General features: G+C 34.7%; 3 protein-coding genes across 4 annotated transcripts; all 3 read left to right on the top strand.

Moving 5' to 3' along the window:
- The first annotated feature begins 274 nt into the window (after positions 1-274).
- On the top strand, positions 275-7,256 carry LOC120253199 (phosphatidylinositol/phosphatidylcholine transfer protein SFH13-like). 2 transcript variants are annotated; one of them, XM_039261527.1, is made up of 16 exons: positions 275-522; positions 773-846; positions 1,500-1,558; positions 1,649-1,967; positions 2,069-2,168; positions 2,724-2,990; positions 3,395-3,472; positions 3,562-3,663; positions 3,750-3,799; positions 3,893-3,992; positions 4,085-4,189; positions 4,298-4,411; positions 4,538-4,700; positions 5,222-5,610; positions 6,283-6,357; positions 7,002-7,256. In XM_039261527.1, exons 3-16 carry the CDS (start codon positions 1,552-1,554, stop codon positions 7,023-7,025), a joined length of 1,893 nt encoding a protein of 630 aa, XP_039117461.1. In that variant the 5' UTR covers positions 275-522; positions 773-846; positions 1,500-1,551; the 3' UTR covers positions 7,026-7,256. The 2 variants fall into 2 exon arrangements, with proteins under 2 accessions (XP_039117461.1, XP_039117466.1); XM_039261532.1 differs by having other exon boundaries at positions 275-532.
- Positions 7,257-8,594: 1,338 nt separating this feature from the next.
- Positions 8,595-10,778, top strand: LOC120253224 (GPI-anchored protein LLG1-like). The gene is made up of 3 exons (XM_039261553.1): positions 8,595-8,696; positions 8,807-8,863; positions 10,296-10,778. The coding sequence occupies exons 1-3, from the start codon at positions 8,612-8,614 to the stop codon at positions 10,670-10,672; spliced, it is 519 nt and encodes a 172-aa protein (XP_039117487.1). The 5' UTR covers positions 8,595-8,611; the 3' UTR covers positions 10,673-10,778.
- A 345-nt stretch (positions 10,779-11,123) lies between these two features.
- On the top strand, positions 11,124-14,718 carry LOC120253214 (uncharacterized WD repeat-containing protein C2A9.03-like). Its single transcript, XM_039261543.1, has 10 exons — positions 11,124-11,230; positions 11,929-12,112; positions 12,250-12,417; positions 12,489-12,575; positions 12,948-13,082; positions 13,190-13,300; positions 13,419-13,510; positions 13,599-13,704; positions 13,938-14,024; positions 14,102-14,718. Exons 2-10 carry the CDS (start codon positions 11,996-11,998, stop codon positions 14,513-14,515), a joined length of 1,317 nt encoding a protein of 438 aa, XP_039117477.1. The 5' UTR covers positions 11,124-11,230; positions 11,929-11,995; the 3' UTR covers positions 14,516-14,718.
- Positions 14,719-16,261: the final 1,543 nt, after the last annotated feature.

Genomic DNA, 16,261 nt, shown 5'->3' with positions numbered 1-16,261 from the left:
TCTAAAACATAAATATTTATTTATGGGCAGTAATATCACCATAAAAAAAAAAAAATTCAGGTGCAAAATTACCACAGTACCCTTTTCTCAATAACTCGGGAGAAAGCGGCGTGCACTTCGAGAAACCGTAGTCAATGTTAAAACATCGGCGATTCACTCCGAGTGGTCCACCCGATCCGGCCGAAAGCGATCGCCAACCCCCTAAAACTATTTATATTTACAAATACCCCCCTGGCGTATATAAAACCGTATTCTCCTTTGCTCCTTCCCTTCTCTTATATAGGAAAAAAATCCAAAGCCTAAAGAGCTTAGCTAAAGCTCAAGCTTTTGGCGACGCCGCTCCAGCCTCTCCCGTTCGATCCCTCGGGGAAAGAGAGATCGATCTTGATCCGATTCGCTTCTCTGTTGAATCCCTATCTTCGTTGTTGAATTTTGAGGGATTTTTTTCTGGATTTTTTTTTTGGATCTTTTGTGGTTGATCTTGAGTTTGGTCATCGTTGCGGCTTGGATCTTGGTTTTGAGGTACGGGGAGGTGGGTGTTGATTGTTTTTGAGTGTTTTGGGGTTTGGGAATGGTGTTTTGGATGGAGGGCTTGGGAGATCGGGATCGAGATCTCGGTTTCTTGATTGAAAAGCGGTTTGGTTTTTGGGGAGTTTCTGGTTGTGTTTATTGTGGGGCGTTTTTGTGGAATTTGTTGTGATTTATTGCGGTTCGAACGGAGGTTTTTGGGGATCGGTGATATTTATTGCGATTTTTTGCTTTCCTTTTTTAGCTGCTGAAGCATTGTGAGGCAAATGCGGGGCGTTTCACAGGGTTTGCTTACTGGATTTTGAAGCTCTGAATGAGGTGCGTTTTGTTTCGAACTCCTTCTCGATCTGTTTCTTTTTTCTTTTTCCTTGATTTTTCAATCGGAAAATTATCGTTTTCTCATTCTTGGATCTCCGATCGGTGCTTTTCTTGATGTACGGTGTTCAATGCTGTATCTCAGTGGAACTTGATTTTTTTTTATGAAGCTTTTTGGAAATGCTGTTTTTTTTTGTTTTTTTAAACTGTAAATTATGAATGCTGTTTCAAATAATTATATCGATGCCAAAATGATACATAAAAACTGGATTTTAGTTTTTTTTTTAATTATTTTTTTTAATTTGAGATCTATCAGGGTTTTCTTTTAGTTCGTTTGAGCAGGGAAGCTCTAGCAGCTGAAAATGGAAATCTTTCAATAGCTTTATCTCACATTGTTACATGTTAGCTTTATTCTCTCATTTTTGCATGGCAAGTAGAATCATAGAATTTATTTTGATTTAGATATGATGTATCCATGCTTTTTTTAAATGTTTATTTATTTATTTATTTATTCATTAGTGAAGCCTTGCTGCATTTGCTGTCCTTCAATGTTGTACCTTTGGTTTTCCCAGAATGTTCAGATAAGATGAGATTCTGACATTCCTTGTATCAGGAGTTATTATGATATCTTACTTTTCTTTTTTTTTCCTTGTCAGATCAGAGTCTTCCAGAGTTTAAGTGGTAATTCTTGTTCAGAGTTTGTTGAAAATGTCTTGTAAGTACATGAAATCTTTTGAATGACTCAGATGAAGTTTGATATGTTTAGATTTTTGGGTTTGAGAATATTCTTTTTACCTTCTTGCAGTAGAACATGTTGAAGGGCCTGAATTGTATTTAGTTCAAGATGAGATAAGGGAGAGAAGATCAGATGTAGAAAACTCTGAAGATGAGAGGAGGAGGACAAAAATTGGGTCCCTCAAGAAGAAGGCATTGAATGCATCCTCGAAAATTACCCATTCTCTGAAGAAGCGAGGTAAGAGGAAGATTGATTACCGGGTGTCATCAGTGTCCATTGAGGACATACGAGATGCAGAAGAGGAGCGGGCTGTTCATGCATTCCGGCAAGAGCTTATTGCCAGAGACCTCCTGCCTGAGAAGCATGATGACTATCACATGTTACTAAGGTTCATATCTGCTTTCTGTTTTATGTCTACAATATAGTCTTGTCACTTAAAGTTTAAGTGAATGTTTTCCTTCTTATTAAGCCCATGACTATTCTATGCAGGTTTCTGAAAGCTAGGAAATTTGACTTTGAGAAAGCAAGTGAAATGTGGGCAGAGATGCTTCGTTGGCGAAAAGAGTTTGGGACTGATACCATATTGGAGGTGAAGAACAATTAGTTATCAAAATTTACTTTCTGGATTTACATTTGTGAAGTTGTAATTGATTTTGTCGTTTTCAGCCTAGAAGTTTGTTAAATTAAAAACCTCTTTGCTTGATCTATTGGTGACTGTGTCTTAAATTTATATCCTTGTTACTGTTTTTCTTTTAGAAATTTTCCTGTTAGGTCAAAATTACAAGAATCAGTGAAAACCTTGATATTTTCTTTTTCTTTTTTGTTTTGTTACCTTGCCATTGTTCTGCTTCTTTCTCTTATCAAATATGTTGGTACCCAATTAATTTATTGTGTAATTGTTGGTCTGACAATGATGTTTTGACTTATTGCTTCATTTATCTGCAAAAAAACATATCTTGGCTTAATTTTGCAACTTGCTAACAATCTTGAACTTTTTTAGTTACCAGATATTAATTTTGATGTCTGCTCCTGATAATCAACTTAATGTCCATTTGGGTAAATTGTGTTGCTTGTTGAATATGGTCTATCTTCCTAGATGAGATATCATGCAAAATTATGAGACAAACTAAGGATTCGATTTCAGGATTTTGAATATGAAGAACTTGAGGAAGTTCTACAAAATTATCCCCAATGTTATCATGGAGTTGACAAAGGTGGAAGACCTGTCTACATTGAAAAAATTGGAGCAATTGACCATAGCAGGCTTATGCGCATCACTACACTTGAACGTTATATGAAGTATCATGTGCAAGAGTTTGAGAGGGCCTTCCTTGAAAGATTTCCTGCTTGTTCAATTGCTGCTAAGAAGCACATTGACTCCACAACCTCAATTTTGGATGCTCATGGACTGGTAAGCTGGGAGCTCCTTATAAATTTTATTTGTGTGTCAGCTCAGTTTACATTCAATAATTGTGATTGTGTTGTTTTACTAGTTAAAAACTATAAGCTGGGAGCTCCTTATAAGTTTCATTTGTATGTGAGCTCAGTTTACATCTAAAAATTCTGATTGTAGTGTTTTCTTACTTGAAAGTCGAATAAAATTAAACGAGTTTTAAGATGGTCCAATCTAGTTGGATATAGATGGGGCATTACATTGAGAAAAAGTCTTAAGCATCAAATTGTGAGTCTGTGACCATTAAATGTTTGGATAAGATTGATAATCAATTGATTGTATAGATTTTTTTTTTTTACTATTTTGGCTTATTTCAATGATTTTTAGTTTGATCCTTGCCCTTGTGTGACATTGTAATGCAGGGAATAAAGTCTCTCAACAAGACAATTATAGATATTGTTCGAGCTGTTCAAAAAATGGATGGTGATTACTATCCAGAGGTATAGTCTTTTGTGCCAGTACATCTCTATATGAGACTCCTGATGATGTATATGTTTAGAGGAACAATTCTGATGTGTTCATCATGCAGACACTCAATGAAATGTTCATCATTAATGCTGGACATTCTTTCAAACTATTCTGGAACACTTTGAAAGGCTTTCTTGACCCTAAGACGGTTTCGAAAATTCATGTAAGGATCATGCTTTTAAGGGATTGCTTTAATTCTTTCTTACATTCAAAATCTTAAATGAGGAGTGCATGCTTCTCTGCTTGCAGGTAATCGGGAGCAAATATCAGAGCAGATTACTAGAAGTCATTGACGCAAGGTGTTGTTCTGTTTTCCTAATTTCTGGCTCTCTCTTGCTTACCTTTGAGATCTCAATCTGCTTACCTACAGATATTTTATTTTTCTCCTTCAGCCAACTACCAGAATCCTTGGGTGGCTCATGCACATGCTCTGACCAGGGAGGATGTTTTAGATCCAACAAAGGGCCTTGGAATGACCCTATCATTGTTAAGGTACACACATCTCTTCATGAATATAATGTGCATGACATCTTACTGGTTAGCCCCATGGTCTAGTTATAAAGAGAAATTTACATTTGATTTAGCTTGCGAGGAATGCTGATGCTACATTTGTGAGGGAAATAAGGCTGGTACCAGATGGTGAACGGAAAAGTGAGTTATACCCTAGGTTACGACCATTAAAGGCAAAGGTTAGACCTTTTTTTTTTCTTGTGATTTTGTTATTTTGATCATTAAGATTAACTGTTCAACTTTTATCCTGAGGAATGTACCTTATCCTTTTCTTTTTTGATTGGCAGGGAAGGTTTAGTGATACATCAACAGCTGAATCAGGATCGGATGTTGATGATCTTGGTTCCCCTGTATTATCTAGGATAGCAGATTTCACTCGTTTGGCTCCAGTGCATGAAGAAGTTAGTTTGACTCATCTTACTGTCAATATTTTGTTATCAGCGTTAAATAGTTACATTGCCCATTGTATATGATGTTGGCTGGCTAAGTTTTCTGTTTGTGTTAAGTACTTCCTGTGAATTACACAGGTTAGGTCAAGGGATACCACAGCTTACTATAGTTGTGATGACAATTTTGTTGTGGTTGATAAAACTATAGACAATGGTCGAGGATCAGCTGCTTCTGTGAGTACAAGCATAGGACTGAAAGATAAGAGGCGCGCATATGTCAATGGAACATCTTGTTCTCCAGGTACTGTCAATTGAGAATGCTACAGTGATTCTGTTTTTGCTCTCCACTTAAGAGAATGGGATATTTTTGGTTATCCAATTTGTTATTGGACTCCAATATGACCTTTTGCACATAATAAGAGGAACTATAATGATTTTCATCTGTTTAGGGTTTTGGCTACTCTCTGGAAGATGTTCTAACTGGATCATGATAATTTTACCGAGCTAAATTTGATTATGTTATTTTTATCCCGGGATGACTTTTGCATTAATTTGCAGATGCAAACTGGGACTGTTTTTTCTTTTGTGGAGAAGGTTTTTTTCCCCACTAAAACCTGTAAACATGCTTAATTTTTTGTTTCATTATGCTTGCATGGTCTGCATTTTACTTGAAAATTTTCAGTTTGACTGCTTAAATTTATATGAATTGTGTGAGTTTTAATCAGTATATTGAGCCGGCGGTATTGTGTATTCTGTTTCATTGTGTTTTTTTAATGGTTTTGCGCTGGCACATCTTTAATGGATTTTATAATATTGTTACAGGCAATTCAGTTTTAGACAGGTGTATGACCACCAAAGCTGACGTGGAGGAAGGGTGTTTGCGATATCTTGCAAGGACACTTGTGGCATTCTTGGTCAAAGTTCTGTCCTTCGTTCACATTTTTGTTCAAAGACGTGAAAGGTTGGAAAATGTCCATCCTTCAGACACATTAGTCCCTGCTGCAGATGAACAACCAATTGCAGAACCAGCTGCAGATGCTGCCAAGGAAGACCCTGTAACTCCTTGCTTGGAGCGTCTTCAAAGGCTGGAGACCATGCTCCATGAACTTAACAATAAGCCTGCTGAGATTCCTGTGGATAAAGATCACATGCTCCTTGAATCTTGGGAAAGGATAAAATCAATCGAGTGTGACCTCGATAGGACAAAGAAAGTAAGTCAACTTTAACTGAGCTTATGGTTTTTAATGTGTAACTTTGAAGCAAATGAAAAAATGACTCGTGTTATGGGTCAAACAAATTTTTACTATTGAGTTCTAAGTTTGTGTTTCAATCTCAGTGCTTGCCTGTGCTGAACTTTCATACTATATGTGGTGGACCATTCTTTATGATATAGCATATAATGTTGGTGCTGTCCTTGCTCTATTACTTATACTTGTATTTGTTGTTTGATTACATAATATCATTCTGTTTCACCTGAGTTGGTTTTAAATTTTTCTAGCTTGAAAATTTGTAGACATTTCACTTAATTACCATCACCTGATATATGTGATTTCTGAGAAGGCTCGTTGAGCATGATTTTCTGAAACCAGTGACCCTGGCCAAGACACCAGCCCAGCTTTAAATGCAAATAGGTTTGGAAATAGTCTTTTTCTCAAATGCTTCAAAATATCAAGATGGGCGGGCCAATACCCTCTGGAGTTGTTGGAGATTATTAGTACTCATTGTCAAGAATATTTCCCAAGTGGTGAACAACTTGTTAGTGGTTTAACTAGAATTGATGTCAGAGTTAGTTTGTTACCTAATGCCTTTCTTTTTAAACCATGTTCTGCAGTGGTTGGTTTTCTTCATTGTTCTTTATTCAGATCATATTTTTATGCTTTCAGGTACTGCATGCCACTGTCATAAAGCAGGTGGAGATTCAAGATACATTAGAATCCGTGCAGGAGTCTAGTGCGAGGGTAAGTCACTTTCAGAGCTGGCATCTACTATGTTATTCATACGTTATACTCTTCTTGACTCACGCATGACTAAGTTGTAAAATAGCTGAATTTGAGCTAACTTGACCTGCTTTGTTTTACGCATTTGCAAAACTGGGTTCAAAATCATTATTTCCTACCACTTCATTAACCGACTCTCCCTACAAGCTTTTCATAGTCAGCCTCTACTCTTTGGTTATTTATTTTTTTGGTAGTTATGCTTGTTTAGCTATGTATTCTGGCACAAAAACTCAAATTAACTAGGTTCTGATTGGGTTTCTATTTGAGGTTTTACTTGAATTTCATATGTTAAAATTATGTTCGAGTTTATTTCATTTTAAATTTACTGTAATCAACTTCTCTAGCTGAATATCATCAAATCAAATGTTCATGGTTCATGAATTGCTCGACTCAGTTTTCGGTTACAGACTGTAAGAGCAGGTGGCACTAGGTGATATCTCATTTTTATTTTGATGAAGTGGACATCTAAGTTCTTAAATTGTTCTGAACTACTGGAACTCTCTGGTTTTCAGCCATTTCATTTAATGAAAATGGTCGTCTTTGCTCCTGATTAACTTTCAACATTTACTGATGACTCTGTGATACTAATTACATTCTTCATGCAGAAAAAGAAATTTTGCTTAACATAGACAAAGGGAGCTCCCTCTGAAGATGGGATGCCCAAGAAACTCCGGAGGCGGGGATCTCGATCGGCCACCTGCGAAGTCTATCTCTTTCTGAAACTTTCTTCTGGCCATGAGACAGAATTCAACACATTTTCTCTGATCTTGCCAAATCAGCAGATTGCAGCTCCTTGATGGAGGATTTGTGCAAGGAAAAAAAGAGAATGAAAATGTAGACAAAGTAAAAAAGAAAAAAAAGAAAAAAGAAAAATCCGGTTCATATGTACCCTGTGTTGTTAGTTTTCCCTTGGGTATTCAACACAGCCTCTAAATTTAGTTTTAAACTTTTACACCCTTGTGATCCAAGGTCTGTCAAAATATAAACTCTGTTGTGTTTATTGGCATCTGAGAATGGTTTTTAAATCTTCGGCTGTGCATCCAACCTGAACACATTCAATTGTGTTAGTCTGGATGTAGTGTAATTTGAGTTCCCACATCTTCACTTCTCACTGTCTTTTGCTTGTTAATGTTAGGGAGTGTTTGGTTCCTGGATGTAAGTTTTTTTTCCCGAAGATGAGCAGTTAGGTTGTTAAAAAAATAAGAAGGGTATAAGTTTCAACAGAGCAAATGGGAGAGATTCGTCTCATGTGAATACTGGAAGTGTACAAACAATCACTATAGAACTATTTACATATAATTATTATTCATATTTTTTAAAAAATATATTTTTTACTTTTACATTTGAATTTTCATCATTTATAAAAGGGTTTAAAAATAATTTGACTATTTAATAAAATCACTGGGTCATTGATCACTTTTGAAATTAGTTGAATGGAGTATTGGAAGTGGGACTTTTCCCATTGGAAGTCTAAGTCAAGTCAAGCCAGTTCCCCACTTCTGCCTAGTGGAAGGCATGGAAGTGATTAAAGTAATGCAATTGTGGCCATTTTTTTATTTTTATTTTTATAAAATTCAGAAGCAATAACCTATACAATAAGTTTATGAAATTTGCAAATCATAATCAAATAATTAACCAATTTAATTATTTTTTACTTTTAAAAATAATCAATGATTTCCCAACTTGTGAAGCCCCAATTAAGCTATGCATATATAAATATATTCATGTTATTATATCACAACTATACATTAAAAAAAAGTCGAATCATCGGTCTTGATTTTCTAATTTTAAAAAAAAAAAATGAATAAATTATAACAGATGTTATTTTTGCTATATGATTGAAAAATATAAAAATACAAATAAAAATATATATATTTACGTATATTATGAAATGCTAGAATACAATAATTAATTTTAATAAACAAAAGCCTAAAGCCTATATTAAAATGCTACGTCCGAACATTCTTATTTCTTAATGCATTCATTTATTCTATAATTTTATTTTATTTTTTAATATCATATATGACCAAGTAAGTCTTATATAAGAAAATGATAAATTGTTCCGCTGGACCACATTAAGACCTTCTTCAGCTCTGTTCTCCACTCCGCCTCCTAAAAACCGCGTTTTCAAGCTCGCTTTATCTCTCGCAAAGAAAAGATCACTTTTTTCTTCAAAAAATTTGTTGACTTTGTTTGGATTTTTGGTTTTTGAGAAATGGGTTTGGATGATGGGCTGGTATTGCGGGTGGTGTTGTTCTTGATTTTCACTGGATTTGGAGCTGCCTCTACTTTCATTTCTGGTATTAGTTTTGTGTTTGATCTTTAATTTCTGTTTTTTTGTGTGTTTTTTTAATCTAATTTTGAGTTCTTTGTTTTTTTTATTTGATTTTTATGTAATTTATTTTGGCAGATGATGTGCTGCATAGCAATGGATTGACTGGCCGGAGTCTTTTGCAGACGAAGACGAGTAAGCTTTTTGATTTTGATTTCTTTGTCTTTAATCCTTTTTAATGGAAATTTTGACAATAAATTGGGGTTTGTGATGAGAGGATTGGATTAGATGTGAAATCTTGCATAAAGTTTGGGACTTTTGATTGTTTGATTAAACATTATCTGGATTTATATTGGAATTTTTCAGATTGAAGAATTGTGATTATGTATAATTATAGCAATCATTTGAGAGGCTCTTTGATTGTGTAAAAAAGAAAAAAAAAAAAAGATTTTCCATTGCACAGCTATTTGAATACATGTTTGGTTGGAAAGTCTCTGTTATTAAACAGAAATTGATTTGACTTGATTGTATAGTTGTAAGGAAAATTTATGTTAAGAGAGAATCGATTAAAACAGTATGAACATGTTCTTAGATGACCGATAGATATTTCTATACAAAAGATCGAAGCTCTTCAGGTGAAGGGTCGGAAAAAAGGAAACGATAAACTTAGAAACTTTACGAAATGATATCTATGGTCTTGGTTTATATAGTTTTTTTGCTCTTGATTGTTGGGACTAATGGCTTGTTGTTGTTGTGTACTTTGAATATAGTTTAAACATCTTGATGAGAAAATGAGAACAAATTTTGGTTGTACTTTATGGTAGTTGTTGAATGAACACTTATGTTGGGTAGGAATTGTGACTAGTTGGTGTCCCTTGTGCTATATATGTCACTCTTCAGTTGTTCCACCAAATAGAATTGTAAATGTTGATGAATGTTCAAATGAATTAGGTTACATTAAACTTGCAATATAATTCATCAAAGTTTGTTCTAAAGAGCTTGAACTCTTCTTTGTATACTCTTTGTTTGTATTTATTGTTCCTGCCAATGTGAAAATGAGCTTTAATTTGTTGTCAAGATATCATTTTCTTGCTTACCAACTATGCATATGATTGACGAAAACCTTGCAGAGGTCAGTGTTAGGATTCGAAGATGCAACTGTATCTGATGATGTATGACACCAACCTAACCATTTTAGTAAAATTAATGAGGCAGGTTCTAATCTTCTAACCATCATCCATAGTCGATGTGATTTCCCGGTCATATTAATAAATACAAGAGGTCTTATGTTTTAATTAGATATTATATATTTATTTATCGTAAGGTTGGCGTTCTATGCAAATATCGTATTATTATGTGTTTTCTGACAGCGAAAGCATGATATCATCAGATGTTAACCTCTAAGAAACCTAATAAAACTAATGACTCTTCGCCGATACAGGACTTCCGTATATGTAAAACTTCCGGCTTCTATTATTTCATTATCGTTCATTTTCAACATGCTGACATCTGTCTACATTATAAACAACCCGATTAAATTAATGCTGACCAAGTAAACCAATGACTATAAACCATACCATGTTTGTTTGTTTCGAAATTTCTGCTAATTTTGTTGTCACTCTGTCAGATTGCCCTCTAAACTTCGAGTTCATGAACTACACTATAATCACAAGCAAATGCAAAGGACCGCGGTACCCCGCCGATCTCTGCTGCGGAGCTCTAACGGAATTTGCATGCCCGTATGCCGCTGAACTCAATGATCTCACAAATAACTGCGCATCGACTATGTTTAGTTACCTTAACATCCGCGCACGTTACCCGCCGGGTCTGTTTTCAAGCGAGTGCAAAGGTGGAAAAGACGGCCTCATTTGTCCTGCGGCCGGGCCACAGAGTGCAGAAAATAGTAACTCAGGCTCTTGCCGGAAAAATCAGAAACTCTTTGCTCTCATAACCATTGTTTCTGGATTCATGTCATTCTTCTTAGTATATTTCAATGGTGTTTGATCACTGATTTTTTTTTTTACAAGAATTTGTTGTGTTTTTCATTTGATCCATTCACATGAATATGTGTATCATTTGTAAGTTATGAGTGAAGAAATCTTTGTGTTAATTAATAGAAATAAATTTCATGCTGTTGAATTGCATGAAAATTCAATGTTTTACTTCTAATTTTGAAATCATTTTGCATTAATTGCAAATAATTGTATTGATAAATAATTGTTATGATATTTAATTGAGAAACCACCAAAAATAAAATAATGGTTTTAATTATTAAACCTTCAGATTTAGACAAATACATTCGTTGACGCTGAAAATTTTATTGTGACCGTTTTACCCTTGGGCCTACTGATATTTATTACGGTGGTATTCTGTAATTTTGAATAGATATGATGGGTATTATTGTAAAATCAAGGGTTCTATTCTTGGATAAAATCCAATGTCGCTCTCTCGCTTGCGCAATGTTTCTCGAAGAATAAAAAGATCAAATTTTTTCTCTCAGCGATGTTGATCCTTTCCCTCTTTGAATCGAGACTGCAAACCCTTCGATTGCTTCGATTTTAGGTTCGAATTGTTTCATATGTTTGTTCTTTTGCTTGGATTCTGCGTGGTTTTTGTAATTTTTCTTGTGTTGATTCGAGATATCTGGTAAAAATTTCATGTTGTGTGGTTTTGTTTCGATTGATGTATCTATGCTCTTATTTTTGGGTTTTATGGTGTTGGATTTGTGATTTGGAGAAGTTTGGGACCAAATTTTGGATGAATCATCAGAGATAGTTACTAATTTTTTTTTCTCGGAAGAGTTTTTGGATGATTGGTATGTAGAATTTGATATGATTTCTAGGAATATATGCCCCAAGTCTGTTCAAGGATCTAAACTGCTTTGTTGTACTGACCATTGTGATTTTTTTTTTTGGTAATTTTAGTATAAATGAATCATTTTGGTACTGTCTCTATGCCTATTTGCCCTAATTCTGTTTAGTCATTGATATGGTTTGGGTGTATCTGGTACTATTTAGCTTATATCATGTGGTTCCTGTAAATATTTTTAGTTTAGGGATTCATTTGTTCTCGTGCTAATGTATGCTATGATTTTTAGTTTACTGGATTGCATCTTGAAGCATCACTGTTTTGTTGAACTTAATTGAAATCTTTGATGGGATGTAATTAAATCTTTTGTGTTGATTGGAAATGTCATATAATTCTTTGTTTCTTTAACTTCATCAATTGATGGCTGATTGGTTGTTTTAATTTTATTTTAGTTCAAAGTTGTTCTTCTCTGAAGTTCTTCCATCTCGGTAGTCAGTAGACTCGGTGCCAAGTAAGCTGATGATAGGTATGGCAGATGATTTTGAAATGGAAGAGCTGGATGATGAAATGGATGAAGAGTTTCATGGACAAGGTTTAGGGGAATCAGACTCCGACGAGGACGATCATGACCACATTGTATGTGCATCTCTTCCTACATGACATTTATCTAAGGACTGAAATGATTTTCTGTTTGAATTGTTTAAATGCTATATATGGATTGTCGTGGTATGGGTGGATTTGCTAAAAGAAGATTTTGTGTGCTTATTTTTAAGGATGGTAGGGCAATGGATATTTTATCCACTGATGTGAGAAGAGGAAAGGATATCCAAGGCATACCTTGGAATCAACTAAGCATCACAAGGGAGAAGTATCGGCAAACCAGATTAGAACAATACAAGAATTACGAAAACGTTCTCCATTCTGGACTACAGTCAGCAAAGGCATGAGAAATAAAATTTGGTTTGGCCTGTTTTTTGCAATGTACCTCCTTTCATGCTTTTCCTTTATCCAGGATTGCAAACCGTCAAAGAAAGGAGGTTTGTTTTATGACTTTCAGCGAAATACAAGATCTGTGAAGTCAACTATCCTTCATTTCCAAGTAAGAAAGAGAAATTCATTGTATTTGTATTTTGGCTTCATTTCATTTCAGCTGTTGAATATGTTCTTGTTTTGAGTGATGTAACTTTCTGTTTGCATAGAGCTTCTTGTCTTTCTTTTTATCATGCCGTTTTTTGCTGAGGCTTTTTTGTCGTTGAAGATTGAAAGTGATAAAAAAATTAAATTTTATGTGATTGTTCCTCCAATGTTTTGAATCACAATTGGTCCTTTCTGACTGAAAGTGATAAAAAAATTAAATTTTATGTGATTGTTCCTCCAATGTTTTGAATCACAATTGGTCCTCTCTGACTTTCTTATCTTTTGTTGGTTATCATTGAAGCTGACTAGGTAATTACTGCCCATTGTTTTGCAGCTGAGGAATCTTGTTTGGGCTACAACTAAACATGACGTTTATCTTATGTCACACTTCTCTGTCCTTCATTGGTCAGCGATAACTAGTGAAAAGTGTGAAATCATGAACTTGTCTGGGCATGTGGCTCCCTCTGAGGTGCATTGCTTACTAATTTGCTTTCCATAATATTATCATTTAATGTCAATATTGCTGCCAATGTTTCCCTTTTGAGATGAAGTTCACACGCTATTTTAATTTGACAGAAACACCCAGGAAGTTTATTAGAAGGGTTTGTACAAACTCAAGTTAGTTCATTGGCTGTGAAGAATAATTTGGTTGTAGTTGGTGGATTCCAGGGAGAACTCATCTGTAAAGTAATTTTTCCTATCAATTACTTATTTCCCTGCACAGGACATAAAAAAAAACAATGATATTGTATTTTGAAGGAAAAATGTTTGTGACTTTATGCTTAGTTTTGGGCCATAAATGCAGGCTTTAGATCGAAAAGGAATAAGCTTTTGCTGCCGAATGACATACAATGACAATTCAATTACAAATGCTCTGGAAATTTATGACAGTGCTAGGTATTTTTTTTTTCTTTTCTATTGTGACTTCTGTTTCTGTGTTTTACTTTGATCGACTTGGGGACTCATCCGATATCATTATGGTCAGTGGTGCTCCTCATTTTGTGGCTTCAAACAATGACTGTAGTGTAAGAGACTATGACATGGAGAAATTTCAGCTTTCCCAGCTTCTTGATTTTCCATGGCCAGTGAATGTAAGTCTGAAACTTTTATTTTTCTGTTTTTCCAATTCTGCAAAAACTTTAATGCTTGTTAGGTATGATATCAGTAGTATATGGAATGTTTAAGCTCTGATCCTTTAGCTATACACAAAATAAAGGATTTTGATAACTATCTTTTTTCGGCCACCCATTGTTCTTCGACTGTTTTACAAAGTTCGATCTGGCTCTGGATTTGTCCATTTCTTCATACATACTCTCATGTGCAGCATACATCGCTTAGTCCCAACGGAAAGCTTCTTGTCATTGTGGGAGACAACCCTCAAGGTTTACTGGTGGATGCTCAAACCGGAAAGGTTACTTCTTACTTCATGCTTAATTCCTAAAAACACACAAATCATGAGCAGATTTGTTTCTCTTTTCCTTGCTGTAGATTGTCCATGAGATGCATGGTCACTTGGACTACTCTTTTGCATCAGCTTGGCATCCCAATGGCCAGATTTTTGCCACTGGTAATCAGGACAGGACTTGCCGTGTTTGGGATGTTCGAAACCTCTCCAAAGCCGTAACAGTACTGGGAGGCAATCTTGGAGCGATAAGATCCATCCGTTTCACTGAGGATGGAAGGTTCATGGCAATGGCAGAACCTGCAGACTTTGTTCACATCTTCGATACAGGGAGTGGATTTGAGAGACGACAAGAGCTGGATTTCTTCGGCGAAGTCTCCGGCATTTCATTCAGTCCTGATACTGAAGCTTTCTTTGTCGGAGTTTGGGATCGCAGTTACGGTAGTCTCCTGCAGTACGGCCGCCGTCGATACTGCTCTTATCTTGACTCATTCGTGTGAGACAAGCTAACACCAACTTTCTTTGTCCAAAGTACTCCGCCCGCAGTTTTTGTTGGAGTTGAAGATGATCATCTTCTTCTTCAGCAGAAGATCAGGAAAATTCAGAATTTTTTTTCCATGTTTTATCTTAATAAAGTGAGAATGTGTACAAAGAAACAAGAAGTGTCATCTGAGTGAACATACAGAACATTCACTTGTTTTTAGGGATGGCAACGGGTAGGGTATGGGTAGGGTATGCCAAAAACCCTTACCCGTGCACCGTAACCCTCTACCTCATACCCGTACTCTTCACCTGCACCCTTCAGGGTAGAAAAATCATACTCCTTACCCTTACTCGCAGAGATCTGGGATACTCTGCATAGTCTGCATTTCTACCCGTTGTTCAAATTATCGAATTAAATTTAAATAATAATAAAAAAATAAATTAATTATACGTTTATATTACTAATCTTTAAACACATCCATAAATTCAAAAATTACGAGTTGATATATATTTCGCTTATCTTAAATTATATAATCACATAAAAAATGGCGTCTATTTGAGACTCAGATGGTAACTCTCACTTTTGTTTTTGTTCATGTTTAACCATCTTGGTTTTTGTTTAAAAAATTTTTTTTCATATATCTACTATTTATATTTTATATAAACTTCAAATTTTATAAATATCTAAGTAATAATATCTAGTAATATTTTTGTTCTCATAAGTTATATCCAATTGATTTTTTTATTAAGTATCTTATTTTTTTCATGATGTTCTTATAATTTTTTTATATTTGTTTATTTTTTTAATTTAATTATGATTCTTAATATAAATCTAAAATTTAATTTTTGATAATATTATCAAATATAAATATAGAAATTAAATAAAATTTAAAAATAATATATTAAGAGAAAAATTTGAAGTATTATTTTTCAAATTAATCATCTATGAAAAATAGATATTGAGTAAATTATGAGTAAATGTTTAGTTTTATAAAAAAATTATATATATATATATGAGAGGGTAAGGAGTGCAGTGCAGGTTTTTACCCAAACCCTCTTCAACTGGGTAAGGGTAAGGGTAAGGGTGCAGGTAGGGGTAGAGGGCATACCCCTTACCCGACCATCTCCAGCTCAAAAACTAACTGGGTAGTCACGATTCCCGTACAGTATCCCGGTCAAAGAGGGTAATACCCTCTTTGACCGGTCATGATCTGTGCATACTCTCGTCGGGTAGGGTACAAATTGCCATCTCTACTTGTTTTCTGACTAGTTAAACAAATTTGTGTATGTTTTTTTGTAGAAATTTATGCACTTGTTGCTTAACGGATCAGGGTTTTAAATGGGGTGAATGATTCTTGTTAAAATAATAGAATTTTTGGATAAGCTTTTTAGTCAAGCATTTCTTGTTGTGATGTGTTATTACGTGATATATATGTTTTTTTCTTCAAAAGAATGTTGGACAAGATATGAGTGGTCATTTTTAGGGTTTAAGTATTAATTGCAATGTATCTTTAATAATACAATGATTTTTTAATTAACATTTTTTTTTTTAGTAGTTATTTATGTAGTTGAGGCAGGTTTGTGTTCATAAAAATAGAATAACCAGTTAATTCATTCAAGTAAATTTGTTCTATATATATATATATATATATATATATATGAGGCCACATCTTCTATGAACGTTAGTAGAATTCAATTTTATGGATGTTTGTGTTTCAACCATTGAATTGAAATCCAACGGCTTCAAATCATCATTCTGTCTC

Source organism: Dioscorea cayenensis, chromosome 3 (assembly GCF_009730915.1).
Source record: "Dioscorea cayenensis subsp. rotundata cultivar TDr96_F1 chromosome 3, TDr96_F1_v2_PseudoChromosome.rev07_lg8_w22 25.fasta, whole genome shotgun sequence".
NCBI lineage: Eukaryota > Viridiplantae > Streptophyta > Magnoliopsida > Dioscoreales > Dioscoreaceae > Dioscorea > Dioscorea cayenensis.
This window is presented reverse-complemented; position numbering and strand designations above follow the sequence as displayed.

Bases quoted from the DNA above. Each gene is read 5' to 3' on its own strand.
- LOC120253199 (XM_039261527.1), top strand. The intron at 3,800-3,892 runs GTGTTGTTCTGT...TTTCTCCTTCAG, and splicing joins CTAGAAGTCATTGACGCAAG to CCAACTACCAGAATCCTTGG. The intron at 5,611-6,282 runs GTAAGTCAACTT...TTATGCTTTCAG, and splicing joins ACCTCGATAGGACAAAGAAA to GTACTGCATGCCACTGTCAT.
- LOC120253224 (XM_039261553.1), top strand. From the start codon at position 8,612: ATGGGTTTGGATGATGGGCTGGTATTGCGGGTGGTGTTGTTCTTGATT. The intron at 8,697-8,806 runs GTATTAGTTTTG...TTATTTTGGCAG, and splicing joins TGCCTCTACTTTCATTTCTG to ATGATGTGCTGCATAGCAAT. The intron at 8,864-10,295 runs GTAAGCTTTTTG...TCACTCTGTCAG, and splicing joins TCTTTTGCAGACGAAGACGA to ATTGCCCTCTAAACTTCGAG.
- LOC120253214 (XM_039261543.1), top strand. From the start codon at position 11,996: ATGATAGGTATGGCAGATGATTTTGAAATGGAAGAGCTGGATGATGAA. The intron at 12,113-12,249 runs GTATGTGCATCT...CTTATTTTTAAG, and splicing joins AGGACGATCATGACCACATT to GATGGTAGGGCAATGGATAT. The intron at 13,083-13,189 runs GTGCATTGCTTA...TTAATTTGACAG, and splicing joins GGCATGTGGCTCCCTCTGAG to AAACACCCAGGAAGTTTATT.